Raw genomic sequence first — 27,438 nt, forward strand, 5'->3', positions numbered from 1 at the left:
AAACTACCTCAAAGAAAAAACCCTCTCCAAACAACAAGACATACTAGCTAAACCATGACTGCCACACCCCCCAGCGCTTAACAGACCCACAATTGGTCCCCTTTCTACTTCCACCATGTCTCAGTCCCTGAAGTCACCAAGATCATCAATAGTCTCAAACCCTCTCGCCTCAAAGGTGACACCTGCCCAGCCCCGATTATCAAAGACTGTGCCGAAACACTTACTCCAATCATCTTGGTCATTATTAATGCTTCCTTCGCATCCAACTTGGTGCCAACCTCCCTAAAGGAAGTGTGTGTCCTGCCGCTGCTCATGAAGCCCTCCCCCGACCCTTCCATACCTACAAACTATCACCCCATTCCTACAGTACCCTACCTCCTGAAGATCCTGGAACGCATATCCTACATCCAGGTTCAACATTACCTCAAGGAGAATAATATCTTGGGTGTCCAGCAGTCAGGCTTCCGCCCCAAGCACGGACCGGAAACTGCCTTACTTGAACTGAAAATTCAGTTCGATACCATCAAGGACACTGGAAAACTTGCCCTCCTGATGATGCCGGACCTCTACACAGCATTTGACTTGGTAGACCACCAAACTCTCTGCTCCCAACCTGCCTCTACAGCCAACTTCTCCACATCGGCCACCAACTGGATTAAATCATTCCTAGCCGACAGATCCTCACAAGTGTTCATCAATGACTTTTCTGCCGCACCCATTCCTGTCACCTGCAGAGTTCCCCAAGGCTCCTGCCTCTCCCTCACTCTTTACAACATTTATACAAAGCCCCTCTTCGACGACCTTTATCTCCTCGGCATATATACGAACTACACCGACAACACGCAGCTCCTTATTCCCCTTTCTGTTTCATACACTCAGGACTCAGCCACCATCAACTCTGTCTATCAAGTCGTACAAAACTGGATGGCATCTCACCTACTATGCCTCAATGACGATAAAACCGAAATCCTCATCATTGGCTCCCACTCCACGCTACGCAATATAGACCCATCCTCCAAGGAGTATACCATCGATGTAAACGGAATCCCCATGTCTTCTGCAGCCAAAACCCTAAGTGTATACCTGGACTCAACCCTCGACCTCCCACAGCAGGTCAGCTCTATCGCCTCATCAGCAGCCTACACTGCAAAACTGCTCCAAGCCCTTCCTCTCCACACCCAACCGCCTCTCTATAGCAAGAGCCCTCACAGGAACCAAGCTTGACTATTTCAATGCCTTATTCACCGGCACATTCGAGCAAAACGTGAACAAACTACAATCTATTCAGAACAGTGTCCTCCGAGCGGCCATAGGTCTCCCCAAATTTGACCACATCTCAGAAGCCAGGAGAGATGTATACTGGCTACCTATCAGTGAAAGGATAACATTTCAAACACAATCTTTAGTCCACCAATGCCTTTCTAACACAGCCCCGACCTACCTCTCCTGCTGCGTGGAGAAATTCTCCCCCACCAACCTCTCAGATCCTCAAACTGTCAACCCCTCAAGCTCCCCAACTTCAGTTGCCTCTCGGTTGGGGGCAAGAGCTTCACGGTCATGAACACCAAACTTTGGAACAATCTCCCACCAGCCCTCAGAAAAGAACCGGCCTGCTGGACCTTCTGCAAAAATCTAAAGACCTGGCTTTTCAACTAGCACAGCTCCTCCTAAGACTCATCACTCATCCTGATGCATTTCTCCCCGTTTTCTCCTCCTCCCTCTTCTTTTTTCCTCAGTGTAACTAGCACCTAGATACCCAATGGTTTTGTGCGCTGCAAGAAATGAATAAATGAATAAATAAGTGATGGCAAGCAACAGGATTAAAACAATAATAGACACAGAACTGAATGGAGTGTTGAAGGAGAAAGGGTGCATGAGACAGAGTCAGAATGGGGGGGGTGGAGTGACAATATAAGGAGAGAGAGTGAGAGCAAACAGAACAGGTAGAAGAGTAAAAAAAGACAGATCCTTAGGTTGAAAGAGAGAGAGCAGGAGGGAGGCTAACAGAGAAGGGAAACTGAATGGGTGGGAGAAGAAGGGGAGTGGGGAGAATTTAGAGAAACCAAAGGGAGTCACAGAAGAAGGTGAAGAGACAGAATATGAGGGAAAGAAAGGCAATGGGAGATAGAGAAAAGGAGAAAACAAGAAGGCGGAAAGAAGAATATAAGGAGGGAAATAAAGAGACAAAACTGGAAAGAGAGCAAAAGAGAGAAGACAGAACAAGATGTAATTAAAACACTGCAAGGGTGGAATGGAAAGAGACTTAAATGGAGGGATGAGAATGAGGCAACAAGTGAGAGAGAGGGAGAGAAGAGAGAACACAGGAAGAAAGGGAGATTCAGTGGGTTAGAGAGGGCAGACAAGAGAGCGACAAATAGACGAGTGAAAAGGAAGTGGCTTTTATAATAGAAGACAGTGATTGCAAGAGGTAAAGTCAGAGATCATGGGAAAAAAGAACATGGGAAGGAGGCGCCACTGACAAAGGCGGTGTGCCTATAGGATTGTGGGTCCCAGGTTCTGTCATCAGACTCAGCAAAGGCCCAGAACAACTAACTCATTTTCAGTTTGTGTGGAATGAGGTTTGAGGGGGGCGCACAATCATGGGAATTGTTTGTCCCAAGGCCGTGGCCAGCTCAGGATGCTTTTAAGAAGAGAGATAATGGAAAAAGTGTTGATGGGGGAAAAGAGTGATTGATGGGGAAAGAGTGAAAGTGGCAGGAGAAAGTGGAGGCATTAACAATACTGCATTAAAAAAATACAAAATATTGGGCCTCATTGCGATTTTGGAGGTAGCCATGGCGCTATTTGCACCATGGCTGCCTCCAAAACCGGGTCCGACTCCGGTTTGGTGAGATGGGGACTTACCGGTCTATTCCGACCTTGGAGGAACCGGTAAATCCCCATTTACCAAACCATTCCCCATTCCCATTTGAGCCCCCATAGGGCTCAATGGGAATGGGGAGGGTGCAAATTGCGGTACCGTTACTTGCTCTCTGGTCCACTAATGGGAACCGTAAGGTACGTTTGGTCTGACCAAACGTACCTTACGGGTCCCGTTGGGGGACCTCGGAATAGGACGCAAAGGGATTACCGGCACCGATGTCCTTAACAGTGCCCGGTATCCCTTTGCGCCCACCTTGGAATGAGGCCCAATGTTGTGAGAGAGTCTGTGACTGTGCTTCACTAGGGAAATTCCATCCATGGCGACCAACCTTGAGGCTGTGAGGATGGGAACTATGCTGCCTCTACCCACCCACAATGATGTTATCTGGAAAACTTTTCGCCTGCAAGTCTTTACTCCTGTGGCGCGCGTCATATGCATGCCATTCAACTTCCTGTCATTTAGATGAGGTGAACCTCCCAAGAACTCAATTCCGGTCTCCCAACAAACCAGATGCCACAGACTGGTTCCATTGAGATCATCCCAAAAGACGTCACCTGCGGCAGAGCAGTCTCTGCTACTAGCCCTCTACACTATCCATCCTCCCTCTAGCAACTGCCACGATCAAGGGCGGGCGAGGTGTCCACTATTGCAAAAGTGTGCTCAAAGGGGGATCAGTATTATAATGTGTGATGGCCATGACTCCTGAGCATCACAAAACCTCCCTCCTCTGTCCTATTTCCCTTTTGTTTTACACCCTATTTCCCTTTTTGTTCAGATATTTGCTTTTGTCAGTTATAGTGACGTGTTCTTCTGGAGGTCCTCTGTACTCTGACAAGGAGCTTGCCGGCATCTTGAGTTTCTAGGACACAAGTGTTGTTATAAAATACATGCTCCAACAAAAGGAGATTAAGGGGTATCAACCACAAGCATCCCCTTAGACTGAAGGGATCAACCCTTAACAAATTGAAAACACAAAGCTTGTGATTTAAAATTGCTACCTTATCAAGGTGGATTCCATTACAGGACCAAATTCATTTATGGTGCTGGAAAAACATTGGATGACAGCAAGTTTATAGAAACATACACATATTTTATTTATCAAATGCATACGAAAAGTTTAAAAAACTCACAATGCTAAAGTGCCTGTACCGTCTTCTACCAACAAGATGAGGAAGACACTTACACTATTGTGTCTGCATGTGTTAACCCCCTTCAACAGGTAAGTATGTTAGTTTGGATACTTGTCCGTTAAAGTGTCTTGTGTTGTGCTCATAATCACACTGGGCCATACCTCATGAAACACAACTCACTCAATCACATTCCATTAATTCTTTCTTCATTCACTTTCACAATTTCATTTCACAACCACAAATTGTGCCCGACATGTTTCTTTCCGCGCTTGGTATCTCGTATCAAATACCCGGAAATTCTTCAGGGGCTTGTGTGAGGGGTTAGTGAGACATGCAACATCTAACAATTTAGCTCAGTATTTAAAAACAAATAGATTTTACAATCAAGAACATTTCTTTACAGAATTCTTGTAGGAGTTGCAGTGATATTCTGTCTCCACAGGGTTTTAATCCCCTTATGGTCGAATGACCCGGAAGAAAATCACACAAGCCCCTGAAGAATTTCCATTTGAATGGAATGTGATTGAGTGAGTTGTGTTTAATGAGGTATGGCCCAGTGTGATTATTAGCACAACACAAGACACTTTAACGGACAAGTATCCAAACTAACATACTTACCTGTTGAAGGGTGTTAACACATGCATACTTAATAGTGTACGTGTCTTCCTCATCTTGTTGGTAGAAGACGGTACAGGCACTTTAGCATTGTGAGTTTTTTAAACTTTTCGTATGCATTTGATAAATAAAATATGTGTATTTTTTTATAAACTTGCTGTCATGCAATGTTTTTTCCAGCACCATAAATGAATTTGGTCCTGTAATGGAATCCACCTTGATAAGGTAGCAATTTTAAATCACAAGCTTTGTGTTTTCAATTTATAAAATACATGCACCTTACTTGTGGTGTTCAAAGAAGAGGAATGGCAAAGCAGGACAGCAGGGGTAGAAAACTTGAAGGAAATGATTTCTGAGTTTCCTTTTCCCTTTTCTCTGCTTTCATTAGGCATGTACTGCCGTGCTTCGCAGAGTGTGTATTTGACTTTTCACACCAGATGCTTGGCGGCATAAAGATTTTTGGTCCGTGCAAAATGTTTGGCTGGCAGTAAATTGGATGGATTTAACAGTCTGTACCTTCTTATGCTGCAGATGTATTTGACTGCACTTATTTTCTTTTGTGTCATATTAGTGTTGGTTTGAAAATGAAATATTAGTGAGTGCCGTGCTATGGGTGCTTTTCTTCCCTGAATTGGTACAGCACTACCAATCTGTGCCAGCATTATGGATATCAGACACTGGAATGCTGTTAAATATGTGCTCAAAACATTGTTTTACTTAGGTGTTGACTTCTGGCCCCCAAATACGTTTAGATCATCATTTGTGACCATAACCCTTGAGCAAGCAGTGCAGTGTTGCGAAACACGTGTTTATTGTTGAATGGCTGTGCACATTTTATGGTTTTCCAAATTAACATATTGGATATTTAATTCTAAAATGACATTAACAGTTGCGAGTCATGAACTGCAATTAGCCCACTGGCGGGGGAGACAGCCAATCAGATGGCTAGGAACGCAGGCTTGAATCATCAGTGAAAGCCTGCGTTCCATCCCACATGAAAGCCGGCTCCCCCGCCGCCATCATCCCCTCGCCCCATCCTTTTTTAGTTTTTGCCCCTTTTCCCTCCCACTTACCTTTACTTCTGCTGTGGCGGCTCTCCTCGCCGCTCCTTCCTCTTTGCTCCTTCAGACCGCCATGAAATGGAAGAGGGGCTCCGGAGCCCCGCTTCCCTTTCCATGGTGGCCATCTTGAAAAAGTGTTTTCCTTCATTCAACGGGATGCCGCGTGAGTCCCGTTGAATGAAGACAAATACTTTTTTTTAGCACCCCGGTTACCGCATTGGCAACCCAGGGTGCTAATAGCATTCATTCCCTGTTCCAAGGCATGGAATGGGGTAACGCCCCAGTGCCCACGATATCTGCCCTAGCTTCGCTCGGGCCAATAACTTGGGCTGCCGGCCGTTTCCCCCCGTTCCAGCACTTGGAACAGGGGATTAACGCTATATTAATTTCTGATTCAAACGGTTTAACCGAAATGAAACAAAGTCTTTTGAATAGTTATATACATCTTTTGACTAGTCAAAAAGATGTATTAAATAATATTTGTGGGTCCAGAAAACAAAACCTAAGTGCATTAAAGTGGTTTATAGTCATAATATCGAAAACATAATTTCGAATTACAAAAATGTCGAAACAAAAATGTCGAATTCAAAAATGTCGAAAACACATACATATAATAGAAAAAACCATTAATTCGAAAATAAAATGTCGAAAAAAAATCGAAAAACCAATGTTAAAATAACTATGTAAAATGTCACAAAAACTAATGTTTTTTATCGGGGGGGATCCCCCCAACCCCCCATCCCAAACCCCTACCCCAACCCCAACCCCCCCCTCCTCCCCATCCCCTCCGAACACCCCCCATGGATATACCTTTAATTTAAAAAATATATATATTTAATAAAACATTAATTAAATAATTAATTATTAAAAAAAACCATCCCAAACCCCTACCCAACCCCCCCTCCTCCCCATCCCCCCAACCCACCAGGGATATACCTTTAATTATTTAAAACAATTATGTTTAATAAACTATTATTAATTAATTATTTATTTAAACATTAATTCGAAAAAAAATCGAAAAAAATTCGCCATTTTTGTAATTCGACATTTTTATTTTCGAAATTTTTTTTCCGACATTTTGACTTTCGAAAATATTGCATTCGATATTATGACTGGACACCCATTAAAGTGTGTCTGTGCATTGGGAACTGAGCATGTGCAAAGCATCCTTACTTAGAGACCTGGCTGAAATGTGGCATGCTGGCCTGAATGCCTTTGGACCCCAATGAAGTTAACAATGTGGCTGCCATTTAATCCTCAAATAAGAGAATCTCTGAATCAGTAGTTATGTTTCACTCTTCTAATATGTGTAATATATACATAGCGTGATACAGTTAAAATGCCATTCATTTATAATATAGATGCTATATAAATGAAACTTTAAAAGGACATAAACTAACAATTGATCAAAGATAAAAGTATCAACATTTTCCCTAAGGAAATATAAAATATTCGTATCATTATGAACATACCTAAAAGTAAAATTCTTTGCTAAGATGTTTTCCTAATATACTTTCTCAATGATGCACCCTTATGTCATTATTGTTGTGTAGTGTAGATGTAATCACTTTATTCCTCCAGTCCTGCATTCATCTTCATTAGGATACTTATATTACTCCAACCTGGAATTCAGAGAAAATTATATTTTTTTCTGATTGAGATTGCTCTTCAATTGCATGCCACAGTTTGATAACGGGGAGTACAAAGGACAATTGATTACTCCTCAGAAATCGTAGCCAGAAATCATTAAATGTGATAGCGGCCAACGAATTGACAAACCCATTTTAACATCTGCAGTTTAATCCCATCACTCCACTACACGATGCGAATAAGTGCCTGATAGTGTCAGATGTAGGTTTTATACTACATATCTTACATGATTTTCAACTGTAAACATTTCATTGTTAGAGTGAAATCTGAATAATTGAATGAGCACCAAGCCCAATGTACTTAGTGATTAAAGCACACAACCCTTTATTCACAGACATATTTGTCAAATATAAAAATCTCCGGACATTCCTATGCTACTAAAATACTCGTTCATTTTATGCAAAGCAGGCCCAAGCCCTTACTTGTGCTATTTGTTCACCTCCACATCCTTATTGGAGTGTTTCAAAAGAGCACCAGACTGTCCATTTAGGAAAAAATAACCTTCTATCAGAAAATCATTTATATTGTTATTTTAGATTTTTATAATGTGCTTTGCTCAGTAAGAAATGTGTAACATTCTTACTATGACTATAATATATACTAAGTAGCTGCTTTTGCAAAACAACACATCTGTCCCTCCCCAAAATATATATATATATATATATATATATATATATACATATATATATATATATTTTCTCTGGTCGCACAGCTGACAACAATGGATGTGTGGATCTAGCAAATGCACATCTATGTGCCTCTTATCTACATAGACATAGACAGAGGCATGGAGTGAGACAGAGAGTGCTGAAGAGAGAGAGAGAGAGCGAGATAAAAGAGAGTGAGTACTAGATTGCATATGATACTCAGTTAGGGCGGACATTGCATTTCGTTTTGTGGGAAGGGACATGGGTGACACACACTTTTGAAGTTCGTTTTGAAGTTGGTTGGATTGTGTTTAGTATGTCCAGCATTTTTCTTTCTAGTTGTTTTCTTTTGGTAATGGTTGTTTGTTTGTTTGTTTGTTTGTTTTATTACTTATATTGCGCACCAGACCCAAGGGTATTAGGGTGCATTGCATAAGAGAGTTTACAGCTTAGTCACACACACCATAATCAGGAATACAATATGCACAATGATCAGGTATACAAAATGGTTGCACATAACGTCAACAGATATACGGTTACAACGTAAATGTGGCTCGGAGCAAGTACTAAGGTCTACATAGCATAATTCAGGCTGTCAATAGCATGAGACCTAATTACACAAGTATTGCATATCGGCAGACAGGAATATACAGGTATGTAAATGGTTAGATAGACATAGGTGGTAGGTGCTGGAGGGTGCACTTGCTGCCTTGGTGTGGCTGAAAGTCTCGGAAAGAGTGGGATGCTGGTAAAATGTAATACCATTATATTCAAGTTTCTGAATGTTGCAGTAACTGTACAACCAGTTTGCATGTTTGCAAAATGGACCCTTAGCATACTTGACATCTTGTGTCAGTCCTCTTTGCATGCGCACTCTTTCATACCTTTTATTACATTTGTGAAAGAGGAGGAAACTAAGGGCCCAGGTAAAACGCTTTGAAAAACTCCACCTGTGCAAAATACGCTTTTTGCTTCAGGTAAATATGTTCATGTAATATAGGCAGAGACTCTCTAAAACTAGTAAATAATTATTAATTAGTGTATTTAAATATAAAAAAAAATACTTGTCATGCTTGGGGACAGAGATGCTGGTGCACAAGTTCTCTATGCGGCAGTGCATTCGTCTATTGCCCATCATTAGCCGTTGACCAATGAAACAGTTTGCAGAGGATTTAGTTCTTGACTTATCTGGCTTTGATATCCACACTTCGTTTCAGAGAGCAGATCCAGTGGTGACAAGAATGGACAGCGATGACGCTGATGAGGAGTTCTTTGAAATGGCAAACAGGAACGTCGCAGGCTTTGCAGTAAGTACACCTTGACAGCAAACACCCATAAACGTTTCTTTTGGAATGATATTGCAAGAAAATACAATTTAGATTTCCTGAATAGTGGGAAACCCACGATAAAGACATAGAACACTATAGGGCCTTGATCATCCCTTATAAGGGTGAAATGCATATACAGTTGTCTGCATATTTGAGCTAACAACGTGTCTTTAAGCTGACGTGCATAACCACAATGCATTCATTAGTGGTTCTGAACTGGAGGGGAACTTTCAGTGATGGCTGCTGGGTGGCGCATTGACATGTGTGACTTGGCTGAAATGGCATACTCTACACACACACACACACAGACACACACAAATGGGTTCGTGCATTCAAGATTGTTATTCCAAGTGAGCATGTATACCTCTGCTTTTGATTGTATTCTGATATATACACACAACTGTGATGCTGTTGTGGCATAGACTGATCTAGAGGGTCTATCCTGATGTTTGTGAGGCCTTTTTAGACTGTCTCCTGGTTGTGTGTTTGATTGTTTTAATCTCTGAGTGTTACCTATAACCACAACTGTTGAAACTTATGCTGATGTTATTGGGTCCTTCCATGAGGTTTGGGTGCCTCTTCTCTTATGTATCCCATTGGGAAACTCCCACTCTCCTCCATCAGGTCGGCATGATATCTTCTGAAATCCCGCCAACTTTTGCACACCCTTTTAATGACCTTCTTCCTTCATTTTTAGGCCTGCCCATCCACCCCCATAAGGCTATTCGCTACTATTTTAGCAGAAATGGGGCTCTTCTTTGCTGGGTGGATATTTTCTCATGTTCATTTCCTGCTAAAATGTATTGAGTTAGTGACTATAATCAGATGTGTGGGTACCTAGTGGGAATACCAGAAGACTCATGTTCCGAGTTGCCATATGAAGCAGGTAAACATGACTTTAAAAAATGGCAGGAAAACGTGGGTGGCGTTGATTCTGGACTTGCCACCTTGGGGACTTCTGGGAGGATTAAAAGGGAACACACTTGCATTGCACTCGATAGTAGAACAAGGCAAAAGGAAGGGGTCACTGAGGGAGACAACGGTACTCAATGGTGCAGTTGCATAGGTCAGATGGCATGCGACTCACAGGAAAGTATCTTAAAATGGAACATAGCTGTGTATACACCAACAAATTAAGGATGTGACTGCCTTCCCCTCTCTAACATGTATACCTTTACTATAACTCTCTGTACATCCACTCGCCGTGACCGTTCAGAGGAGCCATTAATAGTCTCTGTCTTTCTAATTGTATGACTATTATTGTGCCCTGTCACTATATCTCTTGGCTTTGTACAGTGCTCCGTGGCTTCACGTCTGGTTTGCACAATAAAAACCCAGCACATGGCTGGAATTTCCCTCTACTTCCGGGATTCATGCTGTGGGAGGTAATCCCCCCAAAATCGAAGGCGGAAATCCTGAAGCCAAAAACACACGAACTAATGCAGGATTTAGGTACTTTTTGTAAAGAAATGAATGGGGGGGCGGGGTAAGGGTATACTATAAAGGTATGGGGATGTTGGGGTGGTTGCAGGGGAGCACCCCCTGCATTAAGAAATAAACAAATTACTTCAACGTAGATCCCTGTGGGAGACAGGCCCTCATTACAACCTTGGCGGAGGACCATGGTGCTGTTAGCACCATGGTCCATGCCGCTAAGGTTGCAATTCCGCCATGGTGGATGGCGGAATTACCGCCCCATTCCAAGGTGAGTGGGGCGGTAATTCCCCATTCACCAAAGGCCCCTTTCCCATTCCCATTTTTGCCCTATAGGGCATAATGGGGAAAGGCGATAATTACGGCACCGTAAATTACGGTGCCGTAATTATCGCCACGGTCCCTTTGCGGCATGGCTTTTAACGCCTGCAAAAAGCAGGCGTTAAACAGCCATCCCGCAAAGGGAACCTTGTAATCAGGCGTTAAGGGTCGGCGCCGTTTACGGCGCCGTAAACCCCTTAACGCCTGAGTCGGAATGAGGCCCAGGGACTCTTCCATTGCTTTATTTGTGTATTGGTGATTGGTGCAGCCCCCAAAGCTTCATAGATATTAGCTCAAGATCAGAAGCATCATTTGCCTAAGCTTTTCCGAGGAACCTGTTTGACTAGTGGGTTCATCAAATGGGATAACTTAACCAGCACAAACTAATGCTTCACACTGTACCCATGACTCTAGAAGGAGGGGCACTGCACTTATCAGTATTTAGCACCCAGGGTTGTTGGCGCGGCCAATCAGACTGCTTGGAACACAGGCCTTACTGAAGAAAACACGCCTATATTGCAATGCTCTGTTCCTCTAGCTCCCAAAGTAAAATAGCCCAACGTTTCGTTCCTCCACATGGCTTAAAAAGGGCTCTCCACACAACCCTGTGCTCCATTTCAGTAGCAACCTTCTTAGTAATAGGTTTTTATTTTGCGAGGGAATAATGCGTTTGTTTCCTAAAATAATCACCCTTACCACCAAAGTCTTGATCCCAGGGTGCTACTGATAAGAAGGTCTTCCCTGGTGAGCCGTACAAGGTGGTAATAGCCCTGCCAGGTAAAGCATTGCTATCTCAGAACAGTGCTGTACATGTTGGATGCGAACTGCTTGATAATGTTTTTTGTAATGTGTCTGGCTAACATTGTGGCCGTATGGTGTTGCTTTCTTTTGCATTCCTGGTTACCTTTGATTTACAATCACTGCACGCCTGTGTTCCCTGCCTCATTTCCACGTACCCCGTGTGTCCCCTTTGCTGTGTTTCTTGAGCCAAATCGTTATCTTTTCTTGTCTCCTCAGTAGGAGAAGGGACACTTGTGTTTTTAAATGTGTATTTTATGTTTTGTTAAACCCTCGATACATTATCACATTTAGCATGTTACATTGCTAATCACAATTTAGATAAAATGTCACAATCAGTGCAATACTTATAACAATTAGAAACAACATCTTAAACATTTCACTTATCTCTGGTTTACGTTTACTTTTTGTGGTGCAACATGTTTCAGTTCATAGGAAGGAGGCTGGGTTGCAGCCTGTTTTACATTTTGGCAATGAGCAGCTTTGTAATTTTTTTGTATGACATATGCATGATGTCATGTGGGATATTTTGTGTGCTTGTGTATGAATGTGCTCAATGGTTAGAGCTGAGGTTGCTTGGTGATGCGTTCACTTGTCTGATGTCTTTATTTGCCTCGAAAAGAATATCTAAGCAATAGACTTGCTTCTTTTGCACACATGTAACATTTGAGAGCATTACGGCATATGTCTGTAGTGCAACATTTAGGTTATCCTATCAAGGGGTTCCAGATGACCCCTCAGGGATTCTTGTAGTGGGTGCTTTTAGTTCCCTTCCTCCAGATGATCCATCAGGGAGTCTTGTACTGGGTGTCTTTAATCCCCCTTCCTCCAGATGATCCCTCAGGGAGTCTTGTTCTCAGTGTCTTTAATCCCCCTTCCTCCAGATGATCCCTCAGGGTTCTTGTACTGGGTGCCTTTAGTTCCCTTCCTCCAGATGATCCCTCAGGAATTCTTGAGGGATTCTTGTACTGGGTGCCTTTAGTTCCCTTCCTCCAGATGATCCCTCAGGGATTCTTGTACTGGGTGCCTTTAGTTCCCTTCCTCCAAATGATCCCTCAGGGATTCTTGTACTGGGTGCCTTTAGTTCCCTTCCTCCAGATGATCCCCCAGGGATTCTTATACTGGGTGCCTTTAGTTCCCTTCCTCCAGATGATCCCTCAGGGATTCTTGTACTGGGTGCCTTTAGATCCCTTCCTCCAGATGACCCTCAGGGATTCTTGTACTGGGTGCCTTTAGTTCCGTTCCTCCAGATGATCCCTCAGGGATTCTTGTACCTGGTGTCTTTAGTTCCCTTCCTCCAGATGATCCCTCAGGGATTCTTGTACTGGGTGTCTTTAGTTCCTTTCCTCCAGATGATCCCTCAGGGATTCTTTTACTTGGTGTCTTTGGTCCCCTTCCTCCAGATGATCCCTCAGGGATTATTTTACTTGGTGTCTTTGGTCCCCTTCCTCCAGATGACCCCTCAGGGAATCTTGCACTGGGTGTCTTTAGCCTCCTTCCTCCAGATGACTCCTTGTTGATTCCTTTTGTGGTAGTCTTTAGTCGTTCGTCCGCCAGATGATTCCTCAGGGAATTTTGTTCTGGTGTTCTTTAGCCCCCTTCCTCCAGGTGATCTTTTACGATATCTTGTTCTCATTCCCTGAAGGTGCCTCTAGGGATTCTTGTTCTGCTAGTCGTGTCGCCCCTTCCTTCGGATGACCATGAGGGATTCTTGCTCCGGTAGTATTTAGTCCCCTTTTCACCAGGTGATCCTTCTGGAATGGTTGTTCAGGTAGTTTTGCTCCCGCTTCCTCCAGATGGCACCTAAGTCATTCTCATTCTGGTAGTCTTTATCCTCATGTACACTTGATGATCTCACCAGCTCTCTGCCTGTATTACAATAGGAGAGAGATAGAGGGCTAGAGAAAGAGATGAGGGGGCAGGAGGCTGCAGTAGAATGACTCGGCAGGAGCGTGAAGGGTCACAGTCTGTCTTCATGCACGTGCACAGGGTTCCATGTGCCTGTTTATGAATGACTTTTGGGTGGGGAATGTTCTGGTCTCTATCCTGGTGACAGGACATTTCTAAAGTCTGGAGGAATGGCCACTTTCATTAATATAATTTGAACCTTTACAGGAGGCTGTACCCTGCTCTTTGAAGTACATCAACTACATCTGTATTGTCCAGATGTCACTCCAGAGGGTGGCAGCAGTCTGAGAAGAGGCAGACATTCTTGGATTCTTTTTGAATTTTTATTTCCACTGCCTCATTAAGGTTTTAATGATTGTAATACCCTCCTGGAAAAACTAGCAGTCCCCTTCATCTTTAGGTTGGGTGGGCGGTGTACTGATAACTTCGGGCAAGTAGGCCTTCCAGGTAGGAACCCTAAACTCTTAATCTCCTCCCTTATCTTCTCTCGCCTCTTCTACTGCTCCTCCTTACTCTTTGGACTTCCTACTTCTCATCTCGCCCCCTTAAATCTATCTACCACTCTGCTGTCCGCACCCTCTGTCTCCTCTCCTCCCGTGACTCCATCTCTGCTTCCCTTTCCTCCCTTGGCTGGCTTTCCTTTCACTCCCAACTTAAATTTCTATTTCTCTGCCTAGTCTTTAAATCTCTCCACGGTCTTGCTCCCCCTTATCTCTCCCCCCTCCTCTCTTTCTACACTCCCTCCCGCTCCCTTTGCTCTGCTGACCACTTCCTTCTCACTGTTCTTCCTTCCCCTTGTGCCACCTCCCGCTTCTGCTCCTTCCATCTCCTAGCCCCTCTACACTGGAACTCCTTACGTCTTTCACTCCGCTCTATTTCTACCATTTCCTCATTTTGCACTTCCCTCAAATCTCTCCTTCTCCATTTCCCGTCATGAAACCCCTCCCCCCTTTCTGCCCGCCTCCCCCTTACCTTATCTCCTTGATCATCTCCCTCCCCTCCCCACTCCTCACCCCATTCTCACCCTTCACCCCTTCCGTTTCCCTTCTCCTCCTCTTCCCCTTCCCTCCCTCTCCCTCTCATTTCTACCGCACTACTCTCCTTCTCCCCTTCAGTTTAATTGCTCTACTTACTGTTTTGTTGGTCTGATTCTCAATTGTAAATTGCTTCTACTGTTACTGTTATAATGTTAATTGTCATATGTATCGTGTTGTTAAAATGTGCAGCGTTTTGGTGTAAAGCGCTATATAAACTAAATATATACAAATATAAACATGGTGAGAAACGGAAGCCACCATAACTCACTAATGATGTGGTGCAAGAGTGGTCTGTGGAGAAATGTGTGTAAAATGTACCCGGTTTGTTATTCTCAGAGAAAGCCTACATCTTTCCATGACCTCCCTTCAAGCCTCGTTTTCAATCTTTAACCTTAGGTCTGCCTCATACGGATCACTGAGAACAGAAAGTAGAGCTAATGGGACTTTGACACCCAATCAGTGTAATGAATCAGTCTGTAGACAGTTTAAACCCCCTTCTTCCTCCCTTCCACAGCATTCCATTAACCCGACCGAACAAAACCAACCTGTAGCTTCTGTTAGCTCGCTACTCAATAATGAAATGAGTGCTGAAGAATAAATGTTCAATTCGAGATCTTTGTGCCTATTGGGACACACTACGTTGTTGTTCTTTGCTCTCAATTTAAATCTTGTTCCTGGGTTCCTCTGTTTGGAAATGTGGTACGTACAATGCAATTCGTTGACATTTGCATCTGTTTATTTCGTTCTTGGCACAAGGTATGCTTTAATTGTATTCATATCATGAATGATAGGTTGAACATAATGTGAATTTGGTTCAATGGCAGCCTTGAAAAAGACCTAGGTCGAAACATGTGCTGGCTGCAGTTTGCCTTTTTGTGACTGTTGTGAAGTCTGGAATCATTTGTTCATTATTTTGAAAATTGCTGTGTTTTTTAGACAGTTTGAGGCTTAAATCAGTCCTTTGGGGAATACATCCTATGCATTTGTATATGTAACAAACTATTACCACTTACATTTATTTGCTTAACTGAACATATTGGGAGCAAGCGCGTAAGCCAAGACACAACTTTTTTCTTGCTGGTTTCAATAAGGGAGGCTTAGGGTATTGCCTCCAGATCCTTGACAACGCAGCATACATCTTATTTTTTTAACTCAAGAGCCTAAGCGCACACCATATCGGCTATACCCCACGTTGTTGCTTTACCCATTCCATGTTACCTATCGGTGATTCATAAGTCTACTTACGCCGCTGTCCAGCTGCCTCAAGTTACACCATGGGTTCCGTTCTGGGTTCCTGGCAAAAACGTGCCACTTCTGTCCGAATTAAAATGAACAAATACTAAACCCTTTATGTACAAAGACATTTCAGAAATGTTGCAGAATTGCTCATCTTAACAAACACTCCCGAAATAGTGTCAGTAGCACCTTCTGATATACAACTCGATGTGTATCACACATGCTGCGGCAGTTCCGCACATTCTCCCTCAATTGTTTCCTCTCTGCCTCCATTGAAGCGCTAGGCCACGCCATCTTTTCTTTCTCACTTTCAGCCATGTACTTTGCCCTGGCTCCTGCTCTGTCCTCTCTTGATCACACTGCCTTGGAGTCTCCCACGCCTCTTTACATTTCCATTACCCAGGTTCCCTTGCAAATCTCCACCATTCAGAATTCTTCTACCCTTTCCATCCTTACACTCAACACACTCGCCATCCCTTGTCTTTCCTTCCGGCATCATTGTAGTATTTCCAGAAACTGTCTTCATAGATGCCGATTATCTGGACAGCTTTTTAAACAGACCTGATAACTTTCTTGAGCTAACGTTTTTAGTTTAATTGCGCTTTGCCTATAACATGTTTGTCATGATAGTCCTTGGCTTCCTTCTGCTTTATTTCTAAAGCACTTACTTTAAAAAAATGTATTTCTCCTGTTCTCTTAGACAAAACTTTGTACTTTGCTGTACTACTTCATGACAATTTAAAAGGGAACTTTCATAACACTCTATTTGGAGATTTTCTGTATGACCGCAACTTTTTCTCAAGTGCCTCCAACCCAAGCAAGCCCCCTTTCAGCGCTAGTTGTACTCATTCCCTCGTGTCTTCCTTCAGGTTCTGTTCCATGAAGTTGACATAGAGCAACCTGTATTAATGTGACTGCCAGTGTACCTTAGAAAGCAAATGGCCACCGCTGTCTGGAACCAGCACATCAGGCTAACCTTCCCTTGCAAATTTCTCAGACATGTGATGCCAGCCCGTCTAGCGTAGGTTATAATTCCAGCCCTGTGCATTTGAAAGTACTTAGTAGTACCTTCACGGGTCTCACCGTAGCCCCTGCCACATTCATCCTTGATAGAGCTCTACTTGTTAGAAGCGGACGTGGTGTCAGACTGGTATCATTATTGCCGTCCAGCGTTCATCTATGCCGCGCTACCAAAATTAACCTAATGTTTTCCTTCCCATTCAGACTTTTCCCAAACAAGCTATAATCACTGTTTACATCAAAGTCTGTCCTCAGTTTCACGAGATATGAAATGAACGACCAACCTCTTTATAATGTCACCAACAATAGTCCGTGGCCCTCTAACGTTTAGGCCGACCACCCCATTCTAATGACCCCTCTCCTGGGAAACTTCTTCAATAGACTGCTGGACTATAAGCAGCTCAATATCTTGTATACTTTCCATGTATGCTCGGATATCACACCTTCCACTGCTGCCATGAAATTCCCCTCTCCGTAACAATAAACCACGCCCCCCCCCCCCCCCGACCCCGACCGATCGACAGGACGCCACACTTTGCTGTCGCATTGAGCCACCCGGGTGCTTGTAAAATTTGCAAATAAATGCTGCAACTTGGCAACAATACAAGTGGCCCTAGTCATGGCTTATCGTCAGCCCCACACCTCGCACGGATGAACGCAAAGGGTTTATGGTATCTCCGCACTCAATTATGATGCACGTGCTACTAGCACCTCTCATTTACAAAGTCTTCCTTAGACGGTCTCAATGCCTTAAATGGAAAGACTGTAGCACATTCATGCTGGCCCAATGTTTGTGTAAGTATAGCTCCCCAAGATGTAAATTCTCTCTAATTGAGCAGTAATGACGCATTCCAAGGGCTGTTACCACTCAGTAACACCCAATTTAGTAGCATTTAACGTGAGCCAGGGGGCATTACCAGCTGATAAGGATGGGGCATTAATGCTATTAGAACATTCCACACAATGTGGGTAGAATATTCCTTATAAAACAAGGAAAAACAAAGGAGAAAGAATGGAATGTTTTGACAGAAATTTTCACCAGCCGCTATTGCCCTGTCCCACTGCATTGTCTCCAATGGAACTGCCAACATTCACTATCTTAAAAAAAAAGTTACCTTCTTAAAATATTACAGTTTAAATGTTGTATGTTAGGAAGGCGTTAGATTCTGTAGCATATATATTCTTGTTAGATTCCTTGTGTGACTAAACAAAACAAAGATATTCTTAGGCTCTGGCGGAAATAAGTGATTTGAAGGCAAAACAGGTATTGCACTGTAGTTAGTAAGTGGATTGAATGCATGATGATCAGAAGTCAAGTATTAAATGGTGTTGCATAAAGCAGTGAACCGCCTTCTGTGAAGCAAAAGGGGGATAGAATTGCCTAGCGTCACACAGTCTGGTGAAGTGGAGAAGCCAAGATTAGAACTCAGTGTTTGGAATTCTGAAGCTGACAAGTTACCGACTAGGCAATATGTCACCTCTTAACATTTATTATAATCACTATAATGACTCCGACTGTGCAGTGTAATGAAGGTGAAAAATGCACATTATTTATAATTGAAATGCTTTTCTTTAAAATAGTCGATTGTGCAAACCAGATTGTGTATAGCACTGCAGCAGCAAGAGAATTTCTAAGTAATGCCAATTTAGGAACATAATACATTTGAAGCATACTTGGATAACCAATTTTGCCAAGGATTACATGGAGTGGCCAAGTGGCGATACTGGCCTTAAAACCCAGATTTTCTCAATCTGCATGCGGTACCTTAACCATTAGACCACACCATCTCCTTAAACAATTCAAAAAGTCCCATAATAATGACGCCCCTCCCCAATGAAGAAAATGCACTACTGCTTTCCATTTTTAAGGAATTAGTTCCACTGTCCTCATGCATGCACATTTCACAGCAAGCAAATTATGTAACTAAACAAAAAATAACATGTGTTTTGAAGACTGAACTGCTGCACCCTACACCCTGCAGGAAGCCAGCACACTCTTGCCCATGAAGAGCCTCACCTGCTAGTTCTCCCTTACCCACACCCTAACCACAACATTTAATCTCATTGACCATTCCCCAGTTGCCACCGCTGGCTTTTGGAGAACATCACTGACCTGATATAAGCCCAGGTCAACAATACCAATAATATTTTTTTGGGTGACTTCAACCAACCTGGTACCGCAGTTACAAAAAAAACAGAAAGGGACTTATGAGCTTTATTGATACCATGGACATAAAACAGCACAAATATACAATTCCATAGCAGCTACCCCACTCTTACACACAATGGCGGGGAAAGTTATGGTGAAATCAGTGTGGGTCTACCAAACCTTACTCGGTAAAGCCAGTGTCAGCTTCAATTTTTAACAAATTTTATTTATAAAGCAATATAAATAAAAGCACCATAACTTTCCCCGCCATTGTGTGTAAGAGTGGGGTAGCTGCTATGGAATTGATATTATTATGTATCTGTCCTCATCCACAAGCCCCTGATAAACAAAAAAGAGGATTCCGTGCTCAAACAGCATTAATGCACATAAAACAGCACATTACACACCCCCTACATCAAGGGCAGCAGGGTCAACCTGGTCCTGTCCACAGGCCCACATTTGACATGCCATGCACCTCTCGAATGGGACAGGTTAAATCACTCTGCCATCAAACATCTATCTAATCTTGTGATACCCAGTAATCAAGGGCAACACATTCCCACATCAGTTGTCTGCCCCTCCTTCTAGAACTTTCCCATAGAAGCCTTGGGGTTTAGGCTAATCTCTCCAAAAGTCACCATATCCCCAACAAAAATGTCAATTCCCTCTTCAAAGTATCATGACCCCTCTTGCAGACGATCATGCGCCATTAAAGCATCCTTACGTTACCGTGAAACCACCTGCCACTGGTATTCCAAGGAAAACTCACAGACACAAAATACACCATTCAAGAGGCAGAAAAGGTCTTGCATAAAGACAAATCCCTTCTGGATCTCTCCCTTCTCAAAGAACAATGCTATTGTAACGGGTAACACGCTTAATAGCCAGAGAGTTCTAAGGGCGGACACGGGGATCGAACCTGTGTTGCTCAACATCGTCTTTCTTCTGAAATGAGCGCGTTTCCCCTGAGCTATTCTCCCGATAACATACACAAACTATTTCCTGAAACAATCTTCTTCGTTAATACGTTATTGACACTTTTGGGGATTTTTTTTAACCAGAACCTTAAGTTCTAGCCGGTGGTATCTTGTTCTCATTATTTTGACTATGTTCGATATGTGATCCTAAGACACAACCACAGTGTATCATTCACATGAATCTGTTGTCAAATAGCTCACATCTCATCTGTTGCAAAATACATTTTATTTCATCATTAATTTACAACATACACAAAAAAGTAATAACAACATCTTATATTTACAAATATACATTGGCATACATATATATCCAAGACTACAGTGCTCTGAATGTGCGCCAAAGACTGCGGTATCTATTCCGGCTTCCTCCATGACCCAGCGTATCCATCTGGCCAGGCTGACTGGAAGCACTGATTTATTGAGGGGTCCAGAGAGCAATTGGCAGGTGGCATTCCCCATCCCCATCCTGCATTGTTCTGCCAATGCTTCATAACATTTCAGAATTCTGACAGCTACAAAGCTTAGGATGGCCTGCAAAAGCTTGGTAAAGCACATATTTTTTCCCAGTTTAGTCCTCTGTGACTCATCAGGAGAGAAGACCCTATATGAGACATCCAAAGCTCTGACGTCTGAAATTCTCTTATAACCGATCAAACAAAGGAGCATCGCCAATTCACCCAATAAGGCTTTTATAGAGAGAGAGAGAGAGAGAGAGATCTTCTTTGTCTGGCCTAACCACAAAAAAGTATCCAAGACCTCCCTTAATATCTCCCGGCCTGGAATACATTATTTTATTTATTTATGTAGTTTACAGTTTACAAATAAACTTTTTTACGCAAACATAGATACATCGCATTATAAAACATCAACAATTCCTCATTTAAACACCTTAATAACAAAGGTAAAACAACAATACATAAGAAAGAATACAATTCCTCATCTTAACACCTGGGTTACACAAGATAAAACAGCAATACTTTGTGGTGTTTCTTGAGCGTTAAGAATTCAATCCCAAAAAACCTCAGATGAAAGTGAGATTTCGTAGCAAAGAAATCTGCTCAATAACTGGGAGCGCAGTGACGATAGGCACATAGAGTGAATAATTATGCGTTTTAGCGATTCTACCTCTCAGCCCTAGTAATACCATTCCTAGCACCACAGACCTCCTCAGTTAAAAAGAAATTTAGTTTAAAAAATCAGCTCTGAAGTCTTGAGATGGGTGTTTTAATAAATTAGGAGGGATTGTATTCAAATCTTTATTTTCCAATCTAAAATTTTAACATAATTTGTCATTCATAATCAAATCTCGATTACAATTGAAACACATTTGCATATTTTCTTTTTAACCTTTTCAGGGTGCATCATTAGCTCCTCCTTAGTCGCATTCACAGCGAGTAATTTGGTTTCACAATTGGTTACCCAAAGCTGCAATACTTTACAAACATTATTAGAGGTCTGAGGTACAAGAGGAAGGGCCTGATCACGAATTGGGCAGTAGCCCTTAAATGCGGCGGTAACGGTGTTACTGCCACATTTAAGAGATCGCCCAATCTCGAGTCTGGCATGTTAACCCCTGCTGGAAAAATTCCCAATTGCGCCGAAAAAAATTCCCCATTCGGTCCAATGCGCCCAATGGAGAATGGGGACTAACAGGTAGCGCCAAACCCGTGATCCAGCAATAATACCGGCGGACGGGTGGGCGCTAAGGCTAATAAAGTTGGGCAGTATTCCAGCTGGGATACCGTCCAACTCGTAATCAGGCCCAACTCATGATTTGGTCAGTCCTTAAATGCGGTGGTTATAGCGTCACCACCGCATTTAAGGGCTGAGGACAAACTTCTGATGAGGCCCTAAATGTGTGAAAACAGTTGTAGAAGGGAGGATCAGGAATCTCATGTACAATTGAAGCAATTTCCAATCGACACGAGCCTGCAAGGAAATCAACCCAAGCTTGTGTCGAACACCCTGTGGAAGGGCTAATATTTTCAGCCAAATAGTAACTTTAATCGTGTCCCAATCGGCCTCTTCGCCACAATGAATTTCAGCACCATACATTATTTTCTGTTGCTAAAAAAAACGAGGCAAAGGTGAGATCGCGAAACAACCATAGCGCCAAGTAACCGCATTTGAGCCGCTGCAACATTAGCAGCCTTGCAAATTGGTCTAACCAATTTTAATTTATTGGGCCTCTCGTAAAACCCAACCCCTAGATATTTAAATTGATCCACGATCTCAAGCTTGCAGAAGTCAATGTACCAATTAAAATACCTACTCTTCTTGCTAAGCATTTTACGAGGGCGCAAGGTCAACATTTTTGTTTTTGCAACATTCGTTTTTTGGTCCAATTCCACGAAATAATTGTTTAAGGCATACAAGAAGAGCTGCAAACCAATTGGCATTAAATAACAGAGAATAAGATTGTCCGCATTTGCCAAATACTGGATCTTTAAGCTACCCATGCAAGGCGGCTGCGCATTACCCTTATTCAGAACCGTACCAATATCACTGATAGAAGCGTTAAACAAAATATGGCGCCAGTTTGGAGCCTTGTTGTTAGCCCCAATGTGTCCTAATCCATTTAGTGTAGTTAGCCAGCTGATCCATCCTGATCTTTATCATACTCTCCACATGGAAAGCTATCAGTATTTTCAATAAAGAAACTTGGTAACCCATTACACATTGTTTTTCTTATAACGTATGTTTTTTGACACAATTGAAGGCCTCTCTAATATCTAAAAAGGGTAAGTACAACAGTCTTTTGGTCACATTAACTTGATCAACTATCAGCTGAAGGATTGGACAGTTCAGTTAGGTGCCTACCCATTTCATGAATCCTGTCTGACTAACATCTAACCACCCCGCTGAAGCAGCCAAACTTTGGAGTTCTTTTAAGATTAATACTGAAAATATTTTGCTGGAAGTGTCAGGGAGGGCTATGGGTCAGTGGTTAACAGAATGTAAACTATTAGCCGGTTTGAAAACCAGTATAAGGTCGCCTTTCCACGAGTTGGGAACTGCACAGGATAGAATAATGGTATTGAACAGGCCCAGCAAGATCACTGGCTATAAAGAAGGATTGGTCTTGAAAGTGGCATTTCAACATGGCTTCAGAGTCTCTATGCGACATACCCAATTTTATGAGACTTCAACCAGTTGGATTAAGCCGGTTTTAATTTACGGACTTCAATAGAGTAAGTCACACTTGTTTTACTGAGATTTCTGATATTAGAGCCCTTTTTCTATCTTGTTTAGCCACGTCAAAGACATGCACGGGTGTCTTGCTCCCAACTGGTGAACCTAATTTATTACCTAGTTTCAAGCCCTTAAAAATATCCCAGACGACCCAAACATATTTATGCGGGTTCAGCAGCTCTCTGTTTGTTAACATATAATAGGTTGTTAATCCGGCCATTAAAACGCCTTGTAAGAGCAGGTCTCCATATCACTGAACGATCTCTCGGTCGTACCTCTAGCACTAAGTTGAGAACGGAAACACCCTCATGATACGGGGAAGAAGTAGATCTAAGTTCATAATACAATGGCCACTATCTGGCATGTCCCAGATAATCAGCTTAACACAACAATCATATAGATCCCAAGAAACAAAAATGTAATCAAATATAGAACTGGAAAAAGAATTTGTGCCTCGTATCATGTGGCAGACAGTCACCAGTTACATCTCCGTTCAAAATCAATAAGTACCAGGAAACCGTTTCCTGGCAGATCAAGAGGTCACGATCCAGGTCTAACATTTATATGAGGACCACTTATATAATGTCCAAAACATTCACTGTTGAAATCCCCCATGATTATAATGTGCTCTCCACCATCGGATGACTAATACAAAAGCAAATCAGATAAGGTAGATAAAAACGTTTCTAAATCAGACTTCCTCGGATTAAACTAAACTTTTACAAGAAGACACATTTGCAGTTTCATGGCAACATTGGCCCGCCAACTCAATTAGACCATTAACAAATTGTGGCAATTCGTTTCACATTTTGTCATAAGTATACCACTGTTATTTTTGACTGCACATAAAAGGCCACCAAAATATCAGACCAAGCAAGCCCTGTGAAGCTTTTTCAAAGCAGATAGTAAAGCCATCTAATATGGGTAGGTCCTCTATCCAAGTTTCCCCTCTCTTTGTAACGCACTAGCTACGGTGGAACAATCATGTATTGCTCTTTTGTATTGGGAAACAGCAGACAGTTTAAGCACAGTGCGTGATGTAGGAGCTGCTCTTTGAACGCATATTTGCAGTGATTCAAGAGAATTTAACATAGGCTCCCATTGAAAACCACTCACATGAGACTGAGGCTGTTCAATTGTGTGGGAGCCCAGAGATTGAAAAACATCAAACCCTAGTGATAATAGTGTTGACACTTCTTCCAATAGGGCATGTCTAACCATTTTAGAATGGGTATATAACCGTACAAGGTCCACTCGGTCATCCTATACAAATTCAACCTGATCAGGGTCCGACGAGCTGATTAGTCTTAAATTTGGAATATCGTAAAGTAGATTTAAAACATACCATTACGGGGAGAACCACCCTGATCCTTGACTTGTTCCAAATACAAAACTATGGCAGAATCCATTACTGTAATACTGGCTCTTTGGCCCTTGTGCGTACCCACTGACTTTTGCGTAATCGACCTCTGAGTAGGAATTTCTTCATGTTCAAGTCTACTCATGTACGCTTGGAAATGCACCACATCACTTGGTCAAGTGAATGCCCGCTCATTGACCTGAAATGGCCACCCATATCCATCAATCTTTGTCTCTACTGCTCCATCGTCAAAAAAGCAGAGGATGTTGGTAAAGATACTGGATGGGCTGATGGAGTGAGAATTATACACTGCCAACTTATACCAATAGCTTTATCCTCGCTCAATAGACAGGGGGGTACAGGACCGGGAGCCTCACTAATTAAGCTGTCCATAGAAGCCAACGAGACATCATGGCGGGCCACCAAAATACTCGTGTTTATAGTGGAATCCACTGCCGGAATCGACTGTGCTGGTTTTAAGAAGTGAGTTATTGCATTTCTACCAACAGCATGTTTGGATATTTTAGCACAGCCCTTCTCATCTCGCTGCTTCTTCGAAATAGCTATTTCCTCATTTGGTGATCTGCTAGTAGCAACTAACACCTCCATCACGGGAGACAACTTCGCCACACAAGTATGAATAGATTGAGCTACGTTGGCACCAGAGAAATGAGATCTCAGTTTATGCAGAAATTTACGAGGAACCCTATTTTGCACTTTCTGAACGTTTTTAACATGCTCTGATTGTTTTTCTCTTTTTCAACTTCTAAATCGGGGGCTAACTTAGAGAAGAAACACTAGGGCCAGCCGCAATCTCACTGACAAGTGGAGGCGCCACAGATGACACATTTTCTTCCATTTTCATAACAATACTGTCTTTTGAAAGAGCAGTGATGGACGGAATTGGGGCTAGGATCGGCCTCTGCAGATTTCAGCATTGATTCCTCCACCAGGCCAAAGTTTGTGGAATTTAGTAAAGTCGTTTTTTGGTTTGAATTACTAAAACAAAAACCTCTCACAAACGTTAACTTGGATACAAGTGTTGATAAAACGTGTGTTTGGTCCTTAAAGTCTTCATAAATGACCTCGTACAATTTCACCAAGGTAGTTATAGTGAAGTTCACTGCATGCATAGCTGAACCGGAAGCGACCGCAGAGGTCGAGCGATGATTAATAGAGCCATAGTGGCGCGAGGGACAATAAGAATGGGCTGGCGGCTCAGCTCTTTTAGATGTATCACAAGCATATAAAGCTCGGACAGCAAGCTTATAGTGGATGCGGGAACGGCAGCGCCCACAAGCAGCGATTCCACTTGGGCCCTCGACCGCTCGGGCTCAATTGAATAGGACTTAACAGGTGATCCGTTTGCTAAGGCCTGGCTCTTGTCAACCGGCTCATCCATAATTAAGTCGAGGGTAGATCTATCACCGAGAGATTGATCGCCTACCCCGGCACCCAAAGGGGAGAAGTCATTTGTACGGTAGGCACGGGGAGCATGGCACCACAGTGGGTCATTGTATCGTTCGGCGCTGGGAGTGGTGAAGCTCTTAGTGCCTGAAGCGCTTTATCTCCTAGGTAGCATCCGGCATATTAGCTATGTCAAGTAACGCTTTGATTCATAAAACATAAGAAGGCATTGGTAAACAGCAGGCTACTCCTGGCTACCAGCATTAGGCTCAGTGCGTCCCCTCAGGCGCCATCATCGTCTGTAGGCTGCTGCACACTCCAAGCCACACGGTGCGCTCCGCTCTGCCCGGTGGATATGTAGGAACAGGCGTTACCCCAGTAATAGGTCCCCCCCTGCAGCTGTTCCTTTCAGTACGGTGAGCGCTGTCGAAGCAAAGCAAAAGCAAAGTTTGGTCTGCTAACAGCTGACTGCACACTCTAAGCCGCACTCCGCACCGTGAATACCTTAGCTGAGGATGGTCAGGCGCCTTAATACCTTTGAGCAATGTATGAGCAAGAGGATGTTACCCCGCCGAAGCTCCATCTACTTGTTCGTGTCCTGAGATTGCAGATCTATGAGAGTTTAACATCTTGTAAGCCTGGCCTTGTGAAGCTAACAGTGAAAGAAAATTTACACCTTTCACTACATCTGCCAAAGTTTCATGGAAACGCTGTTCCACATACCAACTGTGCCGTGATTTCCGGGGCAATCTACCACACTTGGCCATGCAAGGTAGCCAGTATTCACTGACAGCCTTTACCAAAAGTCCTGACCTTAAGCAGGACCGCTGGATGTCATCCAGGCCACTCGCTGAAGCCATCAATGGGCTAGGATTTCCTTGGGGATACTGCAGAATCAAAGTAACTGGAGGGAGAAGAATCTGAAACTTTGTGGAAAGTTCCAACGGATACTATGCTCGAGTCTTGATCAAAATCATTCTCGCCTTCTGCGTCCTCACCTGCGCAATCGTCTTGGTAATCATGGCAAATGGGGGGAAAGCATATTCTGCCCCCCGACTACCTGAATGCTAATAGTCCGCAGATATCAGCAGCCCTGAGTGATATTGTGACTGGACTGAGATGTTCTCGCTTAGGCAGACATGTCAGAAGTCTTTTGCTTTTGCCACCTTACTGTGGACAAGTTCTGCATGAGAAGTACAATCCAGCATTGCACCCTGTCTGGTACCCAACACTTGACTGTGAGGGAACCTGCCAAAGGTTCCAATCAGTTTATATGGCGATCTA

The 27,438-nt window shown here is 43.0% G+C and overlaps 1 protein-coding gene across 5 annotated transcripts in view; it reads left to right on the forward strand.

Annotated features, from left to right (window-relative positions):
- The window catches only part of COBL (cordon-bleu WH2 repeat protein), a 1,669,181-nt gene that overhangs the window by 942,708 nt on the left and 699,035 nt on the right, over positions 1–27,438 (forward strand). For all 5 annotated transcript variants that reach the window (XM_069613403.1, XM_069613401.1, XM_069613405.1 and 2 more), the window contains one exon: positions 9,205–9,294. In XM_069613403.1, the coding sequence (XP_069469504.1) occupies positions 9,205–9,294 (90 nt within the window). The remainder of the gene's footprint in view (positions 1–9,204; positions 9,295–27,438) is intronic.

Source organism: Ambystoma mexicanum, chromosome 5p (genome assembly GCF_040938575.1).
Source record: "Ambystoma mexicanum isolate Mex_15411 chromosome 5p, UKY_AmexF1_1, whole genome shotgun sequence".
In the NCBI taxonomy this organism is placed as follows: Eukaryota; Metazoa; Chordata; class Amphibia; order Caudata; family Ambystomatidae; genus Ambystoma; species Ambystoma mexicanum.